Raw genomic sequence first — 20,495 nt, forward strand, 5'->3', positions numbered from 1 at the left:
TGTCACCACTCCTTGCTCTTTGTGGTTCGAGCAATGCATGTTATGCATCTGTGGTGCATGCTAAATATGTTACAGAAAAGTTCTCTGAATTTTAAGCACCTGATATGTTCTAAAATATTGTATCTGCATCTATTGGATGACAAGATACACTGTCAAATTTCGCTATGTTTTGTTGAATGAAGCTTCATCATCACCTGAATGTTTAGGATCTAAACTAAACCTGCAGTCCTAGCAAGCCCTGAAATCCTTAACTTAGTTGATTCCATCTGGGATTGATCAAGCTTGGAACTTGCTTGAGCTTATGGTTGGGATATGTTTGATACTGGGCAGGTTTGGTTGGCTTGGTAGGTTGCCCAAACCCAACCCAATGACTTGAATTTGTCTGTTCCAACCCCCATCCTTCATGTCTGTGTTCATGCTTGAAGTTACTAAATTTTTAAACTCTTTGTGTTCATGCTAGAAGACATTGATTTGTTAAATTGTTAAATCTCTTAAACTGTATGCTTGAATCTAATATTTTGTTAAGCACTTGAGTTTTGTTTATGATTACATGTATAAATTTGTTGAATGACTAATACAGTTTACATGTTGGTGTACCATTATATAAGGGCTGAATCTAAATTGGTAGATGTGACCGGATAGGTTTGGTTATCTTGAGATGATTGGGGATATATACAACTCAGTTTTGAGTCATATACCCAAGGGAATATCTGTCAACTTTACAATGAAATATGTAACATCCATAAAAGATGTAGATGTGCAGAGTGACACTGATATAGTAAAGATGTTTGATGAGTTCAATGAAATGGATGATATACATCTTTATGTTTACAATGTACAAATGATCAAGCAAACTGAATGTACTACCATCAATGGACACAAATTGAGAGTGATTGGTGGTGATACTGTAATAGATCGGCTAGAAATGGGAGCAAAGGTGCTGTAGACTAACACATTGTACTAAGTGTTGGTCAAGAGGTTATAAATGTTAATCAGTTTAGAGAGGTGTTGGAATATGAAATTCAAGAAGGAATTCAGATTTTGAAGAAGACAAATGATAAGAACAGAGTCACTGGAATTTGCAGTGGGAGAGGTTGTCCATGGAGGATTCATGCTTCACTTAACAGTGATGGGATCACCTTTGTAATCAAGACACTTAATCCCAATCACACATGTCAGAGGTTTAGTATTAAAAAGGAGGGTGTAACTGTAGCATGGATAACAAAGAAATTGGCTTCCAATGTTAGGGCAGATCCACATATGAACATCAATGTAATGGAAGACTATTTAACAGAAAAGTATGGTGTGAAAGCTAATAAGACTAAATTGTACAGGGCTAAATGTATTGACAATGAAGAAACTGATGGCAGTCATGCAAGGGCATACAAGAAGTTAGAAAATTATGGGCTTATAGTTAAGGAAAAAAACCCTGGGACAGAATTTGTGATTCAATATCAAAATGCGAATAGATATGGATAAGAGCAGCATGGAGTGATAATAGTAAATCCACAATTCAAGCGACTGTTTATATGCTTTAATGCATGTAAGCAAGGATCCTTGAAGGGATGTAGGCCATTCATTAGCCTTGATGGTTGTCATCTACAGGGAGTATATAGTGGAGTATTGGTTTCAGCAATTGCAATTGATGGGAACAATGGAATGTTTCCCCTTACATATGGTGTGGTTGAAACAGAGTGTAAAGATAGTTGGTTATTCTTTCTTGATCACTTACTTGGATGCATTGGGACAGTCACACCTATTGGAAAACCATTTACATTCATGACAGACAAACAAAAAGTAAGTTGTCAGTTTGGTTGTCATCTATATAATAATAGTTTGTAATCTATTGTATTTTGAGATTCATTTTTATTCCAAAAAATAGTTTATAAGTTGTTGGTTTTTTATTTTGATTTTTAGAGTCTGATTGAAGCAATTGGAATCAAGTTCCCATTAGCACATCATAGGCACTGTAGCGGACATCTATATAATAATTTCAAGACACAGTTTGAAGGTGGGCCTACATTGAGGGGATATTTCTGGAGAGCAAGTAAATCATATAATGCTACGGGTTTTCAAAGGGCTATGAATGCCATGAAAGAGGAGAAGCTAGAAGCATATGAGTGATTGATGAAGACTCCTGTCTGTATGTGGGCAAGACATGTTTTTTATCACAGAGTCAAAAGTGATCACATTACCAATAATATGACAGTCATTCAATCAGTGGGTTAGACCCTTCAGAGGCAAGCCAATACTTACCTAAGTTGATTAAATTAGATTGAAATTGATGGGTAGGTTTCAGAAAAGGTATGCAAAGGGTTGGAGCTACGAACATGTGTTAACTCCCAAAATGAAAAAAAAAGCTTAATGTGTTGCAGAAAGATATCAGGTGTTGTCATCCACTGTATGCTGGAGTAGATGAATTTGAGGTGCAAGATGGTCTGAATAGTTATGTGGTTAACCTAAGAACCAAGAGCTGTGAATGTGGAGTCTGGGTAGCAATTGGATTGTCATGTAAGCATGTTGGCTCAACTAGTAATGACCAGGGTAGGAGTGTTGGATTATGGTGACCCATATCTGACTACAGAGAGATATCTCATGGCCAATGGTGAGATGATTCATCCACTATCTGATGTGAAGAATTTAGCTGACACTGCCTTGCTTCCTCTTGTTTTGAAGAGGTCATTTGGTAGACCTAGTAAAAATAGAAAGAGAGAAACTAATGAGCCACCTAAACAAAATAACAAGAGGAAGTCCTCCAGTATTAGGTGTGACAAATGCAAAGAATATGATCACAATAGGAGGACATGCAAATGAGGTCCAATTAAGGGTAAAGAAAAAGGGTCATCCTCTTCTCAAAGCAATGGTGTCAAGATACTTATTTAAAACCTCAAATGTTTGATTTTCATTATATTGTGTAAGTACTAGATTAGGTTTTGTTTATTTTCTAGTCACTTATCTGTTGGTGATGCAATTTTTAGAGGAAGAGTATGGATGAAGAGCCAACTCTCTTTCAGAGGGTAACAAGGTCTTCTCAAAATTCAACTACAACCTCTAATGTAGCTGAACAAGATAAGGCTTGGGTAGAAAAGTCAAGGAGGGCTGCCAAAAAAAAGGCAAGGAAAACTAAGGCAGTAGCCCAACAGCAAGGTCCAAGTTGATTTGGTATGTATCAGTTTGCTTAATATGCTGCTCATTAGCAGCATTGGTCAAAGTTGATGTATCAGCAAGGACTTATATGTTTCATTTGATGTGATTCATCCATGTCAAGGGTAAGAGTTGCTGCCAAAGGCTATTGGTTGCTGTCTAGGATGGAGAAGTTACTGTCAAGGATGGAGAAGTTGTCAAGGAGGGTGTTGCTGTCAAGGATGGAGAAGCTGTCAAAGATGAAGTTGTTGTAATATGAGTGGTTTTATGTGTTTAGGGTGTTGTATATGGTATTTAAAAACAATGAGTTGTTGTAATATGAGTGGTTTTATGTGTTTAGGATGAAGTTGTTGCAAGAACAATGAGTTGTTATGTATGGTGTTCGAAAACAATGAGATTGGGATTGATATTGATGCAAATAACAATGAGTTGTTGTGTATGTTGTTTGAAATAACATTATATGTCATATTACTTATTCTCTTTCATTTCTTCATCCTTTTTGTCTCCATTATCCATTAAAATGATTAATTTGCAGCTTTGGTCTCTGTGGTGTAATTTGCAACCTTAGTCTTTGTAGTGTAAATTTCTCTGGCAGCTTGATAATATACATTTTTTATTCATGAATTATTTGCAATCTTGTTTTCAATGGCCCTTTTAATTGCTTAGCTAGCTTATCAATGATAAGGACATGGATTTAAGGCATAAACCATTTTGGAGATGGGACTTGCTTTATTCGGCTAGAAAATGATTTGTTCTTTTCTTGAAGATGGTTAGATTGCTGATGTTTAGGAGGACCAAATGGAACTTCAGTTATATTCATTCATTCATTCAAACCACAAAGTTTTCAATGACATACTAGGATCTACATATTATATCTTCAGAATAATAACAAGAAGGTTCACTAGAAATTACTCTAACATAAATCCACACATTAACTTCATTGTCTCATTTGACTTCACTAGAACTTCATTTGACTCCTCTAGAGCCTTCACTCTGTCTTTCAGACTGTAGAGCTCTTCCCTACTCTGTGGCAGCATCCTTTGTTGCTCTTCTGCAATGTTTTCACCCATAATGTTGGACCCCATAATGTTTGGTGCATCATTGGTGAGGGCAACTTGACTTGGTTCACCCATTTGACCTAGATCACACCATTGAAAGAAGTTGCAACCACCCCTGAATTTGTCATCACAACTGTAGTACGGTCTATTTGGGTTCTCTATTGAGTTTAAGACCCTCACAACAGCTCTTTTGCTACAATGACATTGCTTGAAAGATAACTTCAAGTACCTTGTTCTGCTTTCATTCACACTAACAACAGACATATTCCCTGCAAAATTATTAACTACAATCAATTAAAATTCAATCTTAACATTTTCTAGGGTAGTTAGACAGGACATTAGGGGAAAGGGAAGAAGTCTATGTGGACATTTGAAGCATGATAAACCTTAGGATATTCGGAAATGTTAGGGATGAGATGAATTATAGAGTGAAGGCTTTGTAGCATCACCTTTTTGGGTCTCAACAGCAGCAAAAGGAAGTCACCAGCAGTAATAGAAGGTCTCACCAGCAGTAGCCCCACACCACCAACAGCAGTCGCACAGCACCAGCTTGTCCTCTCAAGTAACAGGTCCCAACAGCAATGTGCACTCAGTCTCAGCTCCTCTCAGTCGCAGCAGCAAGCATGGTGATCACGACAAACATGGTGGTCACGACAAGCATTGTGGTTGCCAATCGCCAAGAGAGAAGATAGCTAGGGTTTGGGGGTTAAATGAGTTGTCGGGTTGAGTTGCAGACCTAAAACTCGATTCCCTCTTTTGCCTTGCTCTAAAGGTCATATGCTTAAGTGAGGTCAAATGAGTCATTCTACCCTATCAAGGGGCAAAATGATCCATAAATGTTCATAAACTAAGATCCATTATAACATAACGGATCTGTCTAACGAGAGGGACTATAGTGGTACTTAGTTTGGAAAACAGGGGTACATGTGAATTTAGTGAAAGTTCAAAGGGGACAACTGTAACTTTGGCCATTTTCAAGGGGCATTTGAAGAAAACCCAAAATATTATCTTGTTTATATAAAAAATGATAAAATAAGACTCAACCCATTCATCTAAAACGGTATCATTCATATGAGATCCACATGAGACTTACATGATCAAAATAGAAGAACTAGTATCAATGTGATCCCACTCTTTATTATGAAATGAGAGTATATTGGAATCTGCACAAAGACCACGTATTCCTTGTAATTATGACCTTATATTTATATGTGCACTCTTCACCGTGGATGAAAGAGAACTTTTCCCTAAAAAGAATTGAACCACATCACAAATCATAAAAAAAAAAAATCGTGTAATTCATTATTAAGAGTTCAGCACTGAAATGAACCAAGTCCTAACATGTTAAAGCTTAGTTAAGCACTTAGGGATGGTTTGGACCATCCAATGAATCAAGGGATTGGTTCTGAAGGAACAGTTTTAAAGACCAGTTCGATTGAACATTTTCACTTGTTCAACCATCAATGATCATATCAACCCATATGTTTGTGGATCATATTCAATTCGAACTGCAGCAACTGTGTGTGTGTGAGAGAGAGAGAGAGAGAGTCACAAGCTTATTCAAACCAACCCTCATAAATTTACAAGTACTGAATTGTAAACTGAAAAATAACAGAAACCCGAGCAGAGTAGGATTTCCACGGGTACTTCAGTTTCCATAAGACCCATGGGGACCATAAGTTGAGAGCTACCAGACATGCAAACAAACAGACTGGCAACTCTGAAAGAGAAGAAAGAAGGGTTAGCTTGGGATATGACAATAATCATGATTAAATTAAATTTCACAAGCCCTAAAAATGTAAGTCCAACAATACAAGCCCCATGCGTGCCAACGAGATCGACGCAACAGACCAGCCTCTTTGCCTCCAATTCGAATTAAGACCCCATTCATCTCAAATCTAGCTGCAGAATTGAACAGCCTCTGTTTTGGTTGTAGGAGAGCTACAAATCACATTTTCTTTGACCTAAACCCAACACAAAAAAAAAACAGAAACTGCATCTTTTCTTCTAGGAAAGACAAAATCAGATAGAAGCCGCCCACCCGGAAACAAAAGACCAGTTACTTCATCATGGATTCCGAGACAGCCAATCTGGATCCCAGTATCAGATAACGTGCTACAATCTAAGGGATGCTCAGGCATTGAGTTATCATGCAGCCTCTGTCTCACTGGTTGGTTGGTTAAGGCAAGGTGGTCTTCCCAACAGCAAACAAAAGAGCTTGCCAAAAACCACATATCTTCCAGGACCATCTTTATGCGTAATACATGTACAGGCTGTTTGCGGCGGCACAGGCAAGTGAGTTTTCAGTTGGGTGCCAAGCTAGGTGGAGTAATTTTGTTGTGAAATCAAAAGCATTTCCATTAGTATCAACTCCTGGGCTATCCGCTCCTGATACAGATTTGAACAAAGAATCATGTTAATAGCAGACCAAGATCCAAAAGAAAACAGCTAATGAAGGCATCCATTATAGATAACACTAGGCCCTTCAAAAAGTCGATAATTGAACAAGGCCAAGACAAACCTCGTCTGACGACACGTGTTAGACTGCTCAGGGATCTTGAAGGCCTCGAAGGGGTTGGCACTTGTCTCCTGATTAAGAGTAAAAGCATAGCATGAAATGACAGTCTAATTAGTCAACTGGAAATCTTAGGCCTTCCTAGACTACTATCTAGTTTTAGCCATAGTTCAAAATCTCGCGAAAGTTCGCCAAATTTCGTATATCTCGAGCTGTCCGAGATACAATACCAATCCGAAATGGAAAAATACCATATTTCGACGATATCTCGTGAGATATTGACGAAATATTGTGGACTCACAATATATCGCGAGATATTGAAAAAGTCACTAAAAGTGTCACGTGCAATATTTCGAATATTTTGGAAATTTCAGTCATCTCGTTTCGGAAATATCGGTAATCTCGTTTCGAAAATTTCGGAAATCTCGGTCATTTTGGCATTTTACACCCACAGAAAAATACCATATTTCAACTCGGTATCTCGGAAATTTCTGTCAGACCGAAACACCGAAACGAGACGAGATTTAGTACCATGGTTTTAACACAATTACAGCTAAGACAATAATAATAATAGTAAAATAACTTCTATTACAACTATTATTATTGCATTATCTATAATCATTATTATAGTCATATACCTCATGGGGTTTTTACTGGCTTCTAATGTTGTCGCCTCAGTGCTGCCAGCAGCGGAACCAAACACACGAAATAGATTACTGGAATCACAGCAACAAGGTAGCATCACAATTTCAGATACATGGTAAATTAGAGTACCCGTGAGGATGATAAACTAGGAACATCAAAGGGACAGGACTGTACCTGTAGGATCCAGTGGCAACTCGCATTCCATCGCCACTCAGACAACATTCGAACTTGTCAAAGATCGAATCATTTTCATATAAATCACATAGCTGGTCAAGATCAAGAGCTATCATAATCAGCCCAAAATGATTTAGCTATACATCAATTCCATGTACAACTGTTCTTGAAATAAAATTTTAAAGAAATACAAGTACCTTAGGTCTTAAATATTCATGAACCTGGAAAGTCGCAACTGGACCAGAATCCATGTTTATGTCCCATAGCTGGTAACCAAGTAAAACATACTAGAGTGAGAAGGTGTGGGAAAATGTTGATCAAATGAAATTCTCCTTTGAATGAGTTGAGATGTACAAGTAATAAAAGCAGGGAACAGATTTGTCAATTACTCCCACAAGGCCAAAAGGGGAAAAGAATGAGTAGTGGATAGTGTTATAAACTATTAAACATTGTAAACAGTTTTAAAATGCATAGAACAAATTTGGAAGATAGATTGTCATTTTCTTCTACCAAACCTTCCTGATTTCACACTCAAAAAACTAAGAAAGTGATATCAGATGAAATAAAATAAACGGACATTGATTGGCAGATTGAATCAAAGTGCAGTGGCCAAAATACCACAGGATGAAATCATGACATTAATGCACTATCATTCATGTTCACGATTATTTTACAATTGTTTCCAGTTAAGTATATGCCACATGTACATTTATCTAAGGAAAGTAGATAAAGATTGCAAAAAACGCGTTTAAGAATGCACACTAGAACCAAACCATATCCAGTACTGCATGACTTCCAGTTGGATTTTTGACCTAACTAATAATTCAAGCCTCAAATGATGCCATGATTATTTAGTAGAAAGAATGAAATTGTGAAGCCATAAACCTTAAGGGTCATGTAATCACGACTAAGAATATGTCTTCCATCCTTTCCAAACTTAATATCTGAAATTGAGGCAATAATTTCCGTGAAAAAAGATCTTGAGCCAGGTGCCTCTTGCTCTTCAAACCTGTATGCAGGAAATACCATTGAATATTGTATAAAAAGACTTCTACAGGTAATTTTTTAATAAATCAAATGAAATTCAATAGAACTACGTATGATGGGTACTCAAAAGAAAATGCAAACAATTCCTATGGTTCTTAAGACATTAGATCTTTTCACTTATGCGAGGCTTGGAAAAAATTTATTAGGACAGCAAGAAAACCACAGGATCACTTACATTTTGGTATGAGTATCACATAAAGCCGATTGCCGCAAATCAATAAGACGGACTGAACCCTTTGAGCTACTATACGCTAACATGTGACAATGAGTTGGGTGGAACTCAGCTGAAGTTATAACCTCTGCAAATACAGTGACATTGTTGGTTGAAGCATGAATAAGAATTAACTGGGGGAAGGGGGGGGGGGAGGTACCACTGTACCACTACCAACTTTAACCACAAATCATCACCTCCACCGAATGGGTTATTGAAGGTTACACTTGTTACTCTACTGGAGGATATTCAGTGAAATTACACTATTGAACTAGCTAGAGTTCAAAACCAAGAACCAGAAGAATGTGTCTTGCCATATAAAAATCAGTATCAATTCTATCATTCAAATCATAAAATAACAAAACGAACCAAAAGAACAAAAGTCAAAGGTATTGACAGGTTAGCGTCACATGGCAATCAAAATATTGAGAATTTTTACCAGTTAGATCCTCCATATTTGCAGGCTTGACATCAACAATATTGAAACTTTGATTGCTTATTTCTAAGTTCCAGAGATTAATTCGCAGATCATCAGCTGATATAAATGTCTCCCCATCACTGGAAAATTAACAAATCAGTGAAAATAAACATACACCTATATGAACTAGGATAAGCAAACTCCCAGAAATAAAGAACTTCATACAGAATCCACTACAGGTAAAAGGGCTAAATACATAACATACAATTCCCAGGACCACAAAATAGTACTATATATTTTCCATTACCAGCATAAGTACATAACAATAGTTTATATAAGAGAATATCCAGCAAATGCTGCAGTGGCAAACATCTTTTCTTTTCTCAATTTCCTGATAGGCAATATTAATGCCTAGTACTCGGCAAGCAGGTAGTGGGCAGAGAAAGGAACCAAAACCTGCACTACTTGTACAATACATGCAGAGGTGCAGATTTTTCCCCCCCTTCTTTTTCAAGGGGGGGGGGGATAAGGAGAAATTCTATTCCAAAAGGATGTGCAAGTCACCCATCAGAGATGCAAGAAACATACAGAAATTTGATCCACCAACAATTCAAAATTTACGGAACACCTGTTCTACGATCTGGCTATTTAAAATTCTAACAATCGAGTTTGAAGCCCCAAAATTTTACTTTTCTCAAGATATAAATCATTATGTTCTTCCTGGATGTTGATCCTTCAAAAATTCTGGAGTTCTCCATCCATAAATCAAGGCAAGGGCAAAGATTCCACAGGTTTCTCCCAGCACAAAGCTTCTCCATAAAAGGGATCAACTTCAGGTCTACCAGGGTAGCCCACATTTTGTTGAATCTGCAAACCACCTTCCTCTAAATGACCCAAAACATTGCAAGGTGGACAACTGGAATTTGACAGTAGCCATAATGATGGCAAATCTTAACAGTCATGAATATTGACAACTTTAAGAATACTAAGATAGTTTCTTACATTTCATTGGGTCCTCTGACCAATGCAACCTTCATAAACAATCACTCAAAAAGTTGACCATAAATGACAGCCCCAAAGTTGCAACCCTGGAACCAATACAACTCAATAAAATTAAACAAACCCCTATACCACCTTAATGTAGCAGTAGTTCAACAAAGAACCACCTCTATCCCACCTTAAACAAATCCTTATCACTAAGGTTTCTGTTCAACAGGAGCAAAAATAGCAACAGTACCTCAGAATTAGTAACCACCAGAAACAGCCCAACCGTACCGATCACCTTTAGATTTGGGACAGATATAGGACTCAAGTAATGGAGATAACCCTCCAAATATCTCATCCAACAGATGGTTAGATTGGGAGTTATAATCAAGGTCAGAAATTAGAAAGTATGTTCCAGAATTAGTAACTAGTTGGAACTGAAGAACCTAACCATCGGATGAACATCAAACTGCCATCGAAGGGGGCCTGGATAGTGGGTATTTGACTGTCAAAACTTGGGCTCTGTTTATGGAAAGATTCCCAGATCGAAAGGCTTGACTGCCTCAGCAAAACATCATAGGAAAACTGAACTGCAAGGAGGGATATGGTCTTTTCCAGTCAGCAATTCAGGGAACAATCCTTCAGTACCATTGTAGCCATTAATATGAATTCCAGCACCACATTACCTCAGATTGATCCTCAGACCTGCAGCAATATCAGAACATTGAATGAAAACAAAGAATCTATTTAGAGAATAAGATTCGATAGGAATCTCTTCTCTCCACAGCGCCCAATGAGTAGAGAATCAGGTTTTCCAAACCTGGATCACTTCAAACTGAGTTTACTCATGCCTGAAAATTTCCACTTCCGACACCTTAAACTTCAACCACTTCAGGTAAACTGAAATTTCCATCAAATTCAATAAGGATGCAGTATCAGAAATTTGCCCATCATTAAAATTTCTCCAAATTGAGGAAACACATGATCAAGTAGACACACTAAACACCACCCAATAATCTGCAATGAACGCTTAAATGTTGCTAGGTATTCGGAACATTTCAGGAAAAAACACTTTGAATAGTGGATTTGAAGACCCAACTTAAATGACAGAAATGAGAGCAACTTCCATTAACCGAACTTCGAATAAGTTCCTTCCATGAACTGCTCTGTAGTCCACATGACACTCTTCCTAACACTAATACAATAAATAGAGGACACCTTCTTAGTTTCCCAGAAGTTCTCTAAAACAAATTTTTCTGAAATTGTATTCTTCCACAGGCTTGAGATTTCTTCACCAAAGCCAGGTTGCACACCTTTAATCTTAGTAAAAGCCCAAGCCACCAGTTACATGTGGAAGACCCACATATCTTCCCAATCTTTTCTTCATCTTTTTTTCGGGTCAGGGGGTGAGAAAGTAAAAAAGAAGACAAATGATCACACACTTCTATCTTCCCAATCAATTAGGCAATTAAATAAATTCTCTCACCCTTTGTCTATAAGAAATTCCTTTGCATTTTCTCTGTTCTTCTTGTTAGATTTCATGTAATAAGAGTACTTTGGGTACTGGGATATTATGTTGTATTGTGTTTTTACTTTTTTACCTTTTTACCTCACTTCGCTATCTTATATTAGCATGGGGGTTAAGTATGTAATTTCTCTTATAATGGCTAAGTGAATCAATATATGGGAGTTTTCACCAAAAATATATATATATATATATATATATGGGAAAAGTCTATTCTCTCCCAACACACATTACCACCAACTCTATCTTTTCTTCCTCCTCCCCTCATCTTCTCCCTTCTCTTCTTGTTCTCTTACAACCTTTAGTTTCCAACTCTTCTGCCATTGAGACTCTTCAAGCTGAACAAGAATAGATTGTATATCGGAAGACTAAGAAACCTTTTATCAATTTGACTCCTCATCCCTTTGGCAAATAATTTGCTTCTCATATCAACTAATTGCTTTACATACAGTACTGGAAATAAAACTCAATCTCTGCTTATGAGATCCCACAGAATTCCAAAAATAGATTCATAGGTTTCTCATTCTACATTAGGAATCCGCATCTTCAACCCAAGGAAAATGCAGCCAAGAGACAAACCAAAACACCCATAAACTCACCAGGTTACCTGATGTAGTTAAGAAAAACCAAGAAAGCCAGCAACAAACCAGACCATCAAACTGGACCAAGAATGAACAAAAACGTGTAATTTTGAGTGTCCAATTCTATAAGCCCAAGTATTAGGGATTTAAGTACTATACGGGATTAAGTAGTTAGTTTCTATTTTATGTTTTGCTTATTCATTGACAATGTTAGGCTTTATTCAGTTGCTATTCTGTAGATCTCGAAATTAGCCAACGAAAGTTTCTATTTTTTGTAACAAGGCAATTCATTAATAAAGGAGGAGGCAGTCCCTAGCTTCCCACGATTTTGACAGCCAACGTATGTGTGCTTTGTGCATGTGTGTGAGTGTGAGAGACAGCAAACCTTGGTGAGATTCCAAGGTGGAGATTGGTGAGAGGCCATCTTCTAGTTGGTGGGAGACCAACATATCCCTTTCTTTCTTTCTTCCTTCCTTCTTCCACTTAATCCCTTGATCCCTGTAACTCTTTTTTGAACCTGTCCAAGCCTTCCTTCTGAACTTGTGTTGCTGATCTATTGGAGAACTTAATGCTGGTTACAACTAAGGTTGTTTGAAGCGCAATCTCAGTGTTTCTACACACTACGGCTAGTTATTGAAATTCTATTCCGGTGACTGTTTTCCCCTATTATCACTCAATCTGTCCAGCAGATCCTTGTGATATTTGGGGAGTTTCATCTACTGTTAGTACCCTTCATTTGACCAGAAGTTGAACCCCATCCACTGGTTAGATCTGTAGGAATCAGTAACTTTCTAATTCTGATCCTACTTGCTTATTCCATGACTGTGTCAATAACTTTTAATCTAACCATTAGATTTCAGCCACACAATGAGGTGTTCTTCAGCCATCTTAGAGGTCTGTTCAACCTTGATTTCAACCCCATCTAAGTTCTGGTTTGAGAGATAACATCATAAGTCATAACACTACTTTCCAATTTTGGTTCTGCTCAAAGATACCCTATGGTTCTACATTGTGGGTGGAATCTGTAGTTTGCTGTTTTCGAACCTAGAATCCCATTATTAGCACATGAAATATTTCAACTCAGCCAGACATTAGACCTCAAGTATGACAAATCAAAAAAATTTATGGACAAGTCAAGCCATGATGAAGGCATGGATTGTAACCAAAGCTCTTCAAATTCCTCTTCTAAGCTTCAAAATATAAGTCAAGGTTCCCAAACTATGTCCACCAATTCCAAATTCTAAATTGAAGAGTTTTCTTTCCATTAAAGAGACATATAAACTTTCTTGGGAAAATCTAACACCAAGCAAGACAAGATATTCCCACATAACCACCGTCTATAAAGAAACATACATTAGAAGATGATCCACGTTTTCTTCATCCCTTTTACACAAGAAACACATGCTATGTAACCTCAACCCTCTCTAAGTACAATAATCAGACATCAGAAGAAGTGACACAGACCAGACAAAGAAAACTACTGCAAACCTAAGACCTCCAAAACAGCTTCTAGGAGAAGTTGAAGGATGGCACCCCAAAAGACCTTGATAAAACAATCAAACTGAAAGAGCCCTCAAGTACTTACAACTTCACCCTTGAATGACAAATCTGGACACTTTCAATTTTTGCTTGACCAGTGATGTGTCTATATATTTGTGGTGTAGGGCTCCACACAGAGACATATGAATAAATCCAGGCCTAACACCGGACCAAATCATTTTGTTCAGAAGTATCTCTCTCCATCAGATGTTCTAGCACTACTTAGCACTCAATCATACAATCCTTAACTCCATTGTAAAGATCAATAATGCTACAAAAATTTTAGGATCAGTTTAAAGATAAAAGAGAAGATGTAAAGGCTGAAAATAGAATTTTTTGTCCTTCCAGAGCCAACAGAAAGGCACAAAAAAACTTATCCAAAGAAATTAAAAGAAAATAATAATAATAATAATAATAATAATAAAGCAACATATGGCAATGGCATGAGGAACCAAACAGTTCAGAGATTCCTAAATTCTTGCGGACTCTACTGCAACCTAACTTCCAAAACAGGCTATCTGGTCCTCAGCGAACAGCTTTCATCCTTTAAAAACCATGGGAGGATGAAAATTTTTTATCCATCTTATGATTCCTTATGTTTATAAGAGAGAGAGAGAGAGAACTTAGAACTGATAAAGAAAATACTGAATTAATTCTTCAAATAAATATGCAACGCTAGAGAACAATGTGCTCAATATACTCATCTTTACTGCTAAACCCATGTACACTGCAAAACATTGAACTGAATACCTACAATATTATTATGAGTAAAAAAGTAAAAAGTGTGTATTCAATAGAAAGATCTGTATGAACCTGTTATTTGAAATAGAATTGATGTGATAGTCGTGAGCATGGGCATAGATTCTTCGACACCTAGCCACAAGACTTGTCTCATTGCAAGCAACCTAAATATCACAAATGAGACAAACTTTAGAACCAAAGCTAATCCATCAGGTTCATAAAGAAAAGTATATGCAAGAAGAAGCTCGTTGTATCCAAGTAATCAAACAGCGAGGTCTATTTTAAACAGAAAATAATTTAATTGAAGGAATCTGAAAAAGACTCATCATTTCAAAACCAGGCAGAGAAGACATTAGGCTAGGCTGAGTACAACTACCACGGGCAAATGTAGTGATGGAATGCCTCCAGGTGGGAATGAGAAGTCATTGCTCAAATAACTGTAGGACTTATCTAGACATCCCCCATTTGCAAGATACGGCTTTGGGCTGGTTGATATGCTTGAACTAGCAATACTACCATTTCCGGCAGCTCTTGAGGAATCCAGATTCATTTCACAAATTTTCTTCACCTTCTTTTCTTGTACCTGCAGAATCTCAAATAGGCCAGAAGCTTAGGAAGATGCCATCCAGGAACCCAAAAGTGGCTAATTAATGCAGATGGAAATATAAGACATTAGCAATGCAATGCATAGTGGTTGCATGCTAAGAGCCAGCCAAAGGCAATTCCAGACTAATAACAAATTCAATATTCAAAATTGGCCCAAAATACTACTTTTACAATGGCAACACCTATAATTATCGAGCAAGGATGAAAACTATTTTTAAAATCAAAATCATATGCATTCAAGGATGAAAAATATTTTTAAAATCAAAATTACATCATATTAAAGGATGAAAAATAGTTATAAAATAAAAATCAGATCACATTCAGAGAGAGCGTCTGTAATGTACAAAACAGCAATATCCAAATAAGGATTGAAAATACTTATCCAGGAAAGGTTTGAGAGGGGGAAAATGAAAGTGGTTCACACATGAGCACCCATCATAATTCACATTCCACAATGTTTACTCTTGAAATCCTAAATTAAACCTTGATATAATTTAGACCATGAATCCCCAATTAGAAATCACACAGACCGAAACAAAATCTTAAATCAATGTACATATCAAAGGTACATGAAAAATATAAATTTAATAAGCAGTTCACAGGTTGATGCCATATTGCCATATAATTGAGTTGTTAAAAGAAAATATTTTTCATCATGATAAACTGGGGCCCATGCTCTTATATTCATGTTGACTTTCAACATAAGTATTGAACTTCTTAGTCTGCGAGTACCGTAAGTGGTCTGATGTACACTGTACTATTCTCCCCTCCCCACCCCCCCAAAAAACAGGAAGGATCATTTTGGTATAATCAGGTAACCAGGAATGTAGTAAAAGAAAAAAATCTGCGCACCTATTGATGATCAAACAAGAGCTATCAAAGAGCCATATAGAGAGCAGATGATGAGAGAACTGTCGTAACTGAAAAAATAAAATGGATGTGTTGAAGAACCACCAACCAAGTGATTGTCAGAATCATCTGCTGGGCAACTGTTAAGAGGCAGAACAGTGGAAACTGGCAAATGTCAAGGCTTGTATTGAAGAACCAGCAGAAGGATAATCACTTGTCATCGATAAGTGATGGAAGAATATGTCTTTTTGACATTTGGAAATCCTCTTACACACGCTTCTCTTCTTATAATCCTTTCACAGTTCATCCACAGTAGTAAGACTATATGACTCTAGCTACCAGGTTCAACTAGTGCAGAGGCATCCATCTTCATGTTTGGAACAAAGAGAATGCACCAAAAGAGACCCACATATCGCATTCGTAATGCATCTCATGTTTGGAACAAAGAGAATTCACCAAAAGAGACCCACGTAACCGCATTCATAATGCATCAGTTCAAGTGTTTAAACAGATTAAAACCTTAACTATACTAACTTCTTACATACAGAAGAACAAATGAAGATCAATAAAAGGAAGAAAAAAATCGTAGCATGTATTATTTTAAGAAATGTTTATAGTAGCCTATTACCACAACAGAGTCACAAAGCCTGAACAGGGCGATTCATAAATTACATGGGTGATTCATAAACTACATGGAACCATAGATTATGCTGCCCAAAACCATATTTACAGTACTTTCCTAAGCATGTATGGCCTAGAGCATGCATCATGATATTACATTTTAAAAAATAAACAAGCAAGCACCAATGCATACAACATACTGCCAATTCATCTTACCAGATACTGATTAAGCAAGATATGTTTCTTTCTAAGAAAATGCATAACTAACACTTTCACAAACTTTAAGCCCAAAAAGAAAATAATACAGGGAAAAATATGCAATCTTATGTTTCATGAAGAATTAAGCACACAAGACAACATAATACTTGTAAAGAAAACACCTTATTTACAACCAGATTGCACAACCATAACAAAAAATCCATTACAAATGCAAAGTAGTTTAATCTCAAAACTAGAACCTAGGAAGACGGTACATCATAATTCATGACAAATGCAAAACAGTTTATCCTGATATCCCCAAAAACTATGGAGACAGTGACCATTCTCACCTTCCAATACTTAATTGTTTTGTCATTAGTAGACAGAAGAAACAAGGCCCCATTAGCTGTTTGGCACCATCTGATCTTGTTAATTTTCTCCTCTATTTCCAAACTTTTCAGATAGTCAAACTGAGTTTACAACAAAGAAAAAATTGCAGAATATGTTAACACTTCGAAGTATAGAAGGAAAGCTATATAGAAAACATATGAATTCAACTAGCAATAAAATGGAAAAATACCTCTGGTTCATGGCTTTGAAATTCTGTTTTGTAGCGGAACTCAGGATGCCTACTAATTGGATAATCCATTCGCTCCAGATCCCTTCGATGTCCATGCTACAGATCATAATTACCGAAATATCAAATATTTATTTTTTTAAAACAAACACCAAGATGGGAAACAACAATGAAAGAAGATAGATCAAAGGTGGTCATTAAATGTACATCTTTTGTATCAGTCCTTTCAAATAAAACCACCCGTCCCCCTCGATCACCAGTAGCTAGGTGGTCCCCTGTTTTGTCAAACTCAATTGCCGAAATGATATCAACTGCAAAAAGGTACCGAACTGGTTAGTGAATTAAGTACCAAAATGGGAACCAAATCGTAAAACTTCCAAGAAAGAAAAGTTAAACACAAAAAAAAATAGTTGAAGAGCAGTCAAGGGTGCACCTAGATTTCCAAAAATCACATTTTCTTAATAGACTCGAAATTGGCAAAAGTAATTTACTCAGAGAGGTATTGACTGGGTCAAAACTCTCCATGCACATGTGAAAGAAAATGTTTATAATTATATTAAAAAGATTAAGAACACATACTATCGGCCCATGCAGAAGCTATATGGCAAGCAAAGAACCCTTTTGCAGCAAGAAAACTGCTTAATCTCGTCCACCCTCTTATGGGTATAAAGAAACATATACCAAATTATCGAATGAGATTGCATATTTCTTCCCTCAGCAATTAGCATAGTCTTCGACTACTTTACAACAGCTTGGTTAATATTTAATCCCCGAAAACACAACCACAAAGGCCCACTTAGTCCCCTATGTTGATGTACCTAAGGCCCAAAGAATCGTACTTTCGTTGATTTCTGTCCTCTTCTTTCACTCCCTCTGTCTCCTTTTGCCTTTTATTAGAAAAATATTTTGGTAGGATTCGTGGAAGTTAAATTCTAAATGGTATTAGGGTTCTGTCTCTGGACAGGAGTCATGGTGGATAGTGCATTAGCTCCATGACTGGTTGAAGAACTTAAGGCTTGAGCTTTCGCTAGATCACCAGCTGACAACAAGAACATCATGGATATAACATACAACAAAAAGCCACTGAGTGAGCCTTATCAGCCGGTCCAAAAATTTTATAGATAGTCCCTCTACAAAGACCAAAATTTAGTAGACTGCATGTATGCATAAACTACTTCCCTCTACTCAGCGAATTACAAAAAAGAGAAATATATCTAAGTGGACAAATCACATGTTGAAGAATAAAATAATATTAAAACAGACAGAACAATACCGAAAGGCATACAGCAAAGGTTAAAGCCACCATCCTATAGGTAGTAGACTATAATAATTAGATGATTTGAACCCCACATTAATCTACATAAAACATGGCATTGACGAATATATTGTTAATATTGGCAACTACTGTTGTTGGTTGGTCTGAAGTCCCCATGAACCAATCTAGTTTATCACAACACTTGAGAACTAACCTATGAGAATGTAAACATATAAAGACCACCTAAAATATGGTATATATCATCTGACCTGGCGTACCAAATTATGACCTAAACATGCACTAATGACAATGCAAAATAAGCACTTTAAGTGCAACTCCTTATGATGATGAACAGACAATCAATTGAGTAACCATTGAAAATTGTTAACAGAGAGGCCCATGGATGTTGATTGAGGAAGAGGTCTAGTTCTTCTACCAAGAAAGATAAAAGTATTGCGTTCATAAGAACTACGATGTATTAAACTCAATTGCATATGGCTGATTCTACTATCTGAAGACAAGTTCAACCAATGTTACACTTGAAAGTGCGTGCAAGCTATCAGAAAAATCCTTCAACAAAGTTGAACCTAAAACATGTTCTCCTTCACTGAAGGTAAAACCTCCCTTCACTAACAAACTAAAATAAGACTACATCAGCTTTATCGAGCTCAATTCTATACTGTTGTCTTTTCTATTAAATAAACAAATTAACCAGTTCTTTCTGTCAATCACCATAGATATCACATGCACTGTAGATTAATTCTTTCACCTCCGCAGCAGCAGCAACAGTCAGACATGCAGCATTCCCCTCTCCAATCAACAACAAAATCACATTTTTCTCCAGAAACCCCATTAAAAAATCGACAAAAAAATATAAATAACAATCCAGCAATCAATGATCCGAAACAGATCGAGTACTGGCCAAACAAACCCTAATCCAAATTGAATCTAACCGATATCTTAAAAGACCAAACAATCTCATGGATCCAACAAAAAGGTCATACCTTCCTGAACTTCTTCCCCCGCAGTCCTTTCACCAAAAACCTGAGAGAATTTCCACTCAAGCGGCGCTGGAGCAGAAACGCCTGACTCTTCCCCTCCGTTCATTTCCCGAGCAAATTTCCAGCCAAATCAACCAATGAATCCCCAGATTAAGGACTCACGGCATGAAAAAGGATCGACTTCTTGTCAGACTTAAGAGAAGATCATAGCTTCAAATCCTCACAATACACTATGAAAAAAATGCAGGTTTTCTCGGTTATTCCATCGAAGTTACAGACAACAACCAATTGAGGGTTCGTAGAGGCGATTGGGGCTCTCTTCTCCTCTTCTCTTCTCTTCTCTTCTCTTTTCCCTTTTTTCTTATTTTTTCCTTTTTCCTCCTTTCCCTTTCCTTTTCCGTGGTGAGAGGGAGAAAATTGAGATTGGAAGAAAATAACGGAGCAGGAAATGCGTCCCTTCGAGCTTTCGGAACCAAATCACTCTTCCCTAACCAGCTCTCTGTAATTTGATCCCTCCTTTTTTTATACTTAAAATATATATTAATATATTAAAATTTCCCAGTAAACGACGAAGTGGATGGAACGTAAACGTAATCTCGCCATAATGTCCAAAATGCCTTTAAAGACCTACTAGTCTAATAATCCTGTAACTTGGTATCATGATCGGACGGCTCTGATGTAACTTGTGGCCATCGAACGGCCTTCGATGAGGTGATTAACTCTCGTGCATCACTATAGTAGTGTAGTGTCATTATTCCGTAACAAGATTTTCCTCCTCTCTACTCTAAGGGTTTCAATCGGTCGGT

The 20,495-nt window shown here is 37.0% G+C and overlaps 2 protein-coding genes across 3 annotated transcripts; one reads left to right on the top strand and one right to left on the bottom strand.

The window, feature by feature from the left end:
• The first annotated feature begins 724 nt into the window (after positions 1-724).
• Positions 725-2,124, top strand: LOC122655023. Its single transcript, XM_043849271.1, has 4 exons — positions 725-937; positions 997-1,443; positions 1,606-1,797; positions 1,918-2,124. The coding sequence occupies exons 1-4, from the start codon at positions 725-727 to the stop codon at positions 2,122-2,124; spliced, it is 1,059 nt and encodes a 352-aa protein (XP_043705206.1).
• A 3,634-nt stretch (positions 2,125-5,758) lies between these two features.
• LOC122655641 (serine/threonine protein phosphatase 2A 55 kDa regulatory subunit B beta isoform-like) lies at positions 5,759-20,209 on the bottom strand. Of its 2 annotated transcripts, none has more exons than XM_043849895.1 (14): positions 19,693-20,209; positions 17,641-17,744; positions 17,437-17,532; positions 17,207-17,326; positions 14,959-15,165; positions 14,655-14,746; positions 9,234-9,352; positions 8,759-8,882; positions 8,422-8,545; positions 7,734-7,802; positions 7,537-7,628; positions 7,356-7,433; positions 6,724-6,791; positions 5,759-6,590 (listed from the first exon to the last, which is right to left on the bottom strand). In XM_043849895.1, exons 1-14 carry the CDS (start codon positions 19,793-19,795, stop codon positions 6,454-6,456), a joined length of 1,533 nt encoding a protein of 510 aa, XP_043705830.1. In that variant the 5' UTR covers positions 19,796-20,209; the 3' UTR covers positions 5,759-6,453. The 2 variants fall into 2 exon arrangements, with proteins under 2 accessions (XP_043705830.1, XP_043705829.1); XM_043849894.1 differs by having other exon boundaries at positions 14,956-15,165.
• Between the last annotated feature and the right edge of the window lie 286 nt (positions 20,210-20,495).

The sequence above is a fragment of the Telopea speciosissima genome, chromosome 3 (assembly GCF_018873765.1).
Source record: "Telopea speciosissima isolate NSW1024214 ecotype Mountain lineage chromosome 3, Tspe_v1, whole genome shotgun sequence".
NCBI lineage: Eukaryota > Viridiplantae > Streptophyta > Magnoliopsida > Proteales > Proteaceae > Telopea > Telopea speciosissima.

Bases quoted from the DNA above. Each gene is read 5' to 3' on its own strand.
- LOC122655641 (XM_043849894.1), bottom strand. From the start codon at position 19,795: ATGAACGGAGGGGAAGAGTCAGGCGTTTCTGCTCCAGCGCCGCTTGAG. The intron at 17,327-17,436 runs GTATTTTTCCAT...TTGTAAACTCAG, and splicing joins TTCAAAGCCATGAACCAGAG to TTTGACTATCTGAAAAGTTT. The intron at 7,434-7,536 runs GTACAGTCCTGT...CTGTGATTCCAG, and splicing joins GTTGCCACTGGATCCTACAG to TAATCTATTTCGTGTGTTTG.
- LOC122655023 (XM_043849271.1), top strand. From the start codon at position 725: ATGAAATATGTAACATCCATAAAAGATGTAGATGTGCAGAGTGACACT. The intron at 1,444-1,605 runs GTGATTCAATAT...TGTCATCTACAG, and splicing joins AAAACCCTGGGACAGAATTT to GGAGTATATAGTGGAGTATT. The intron at 1,798-1,917 runs GTAAGTTGTCAG...TTTGATTTTTAG, and splicing joins TCATGACAGACAAACAAAAA to AGTCTGATTGAAGCAATTGG.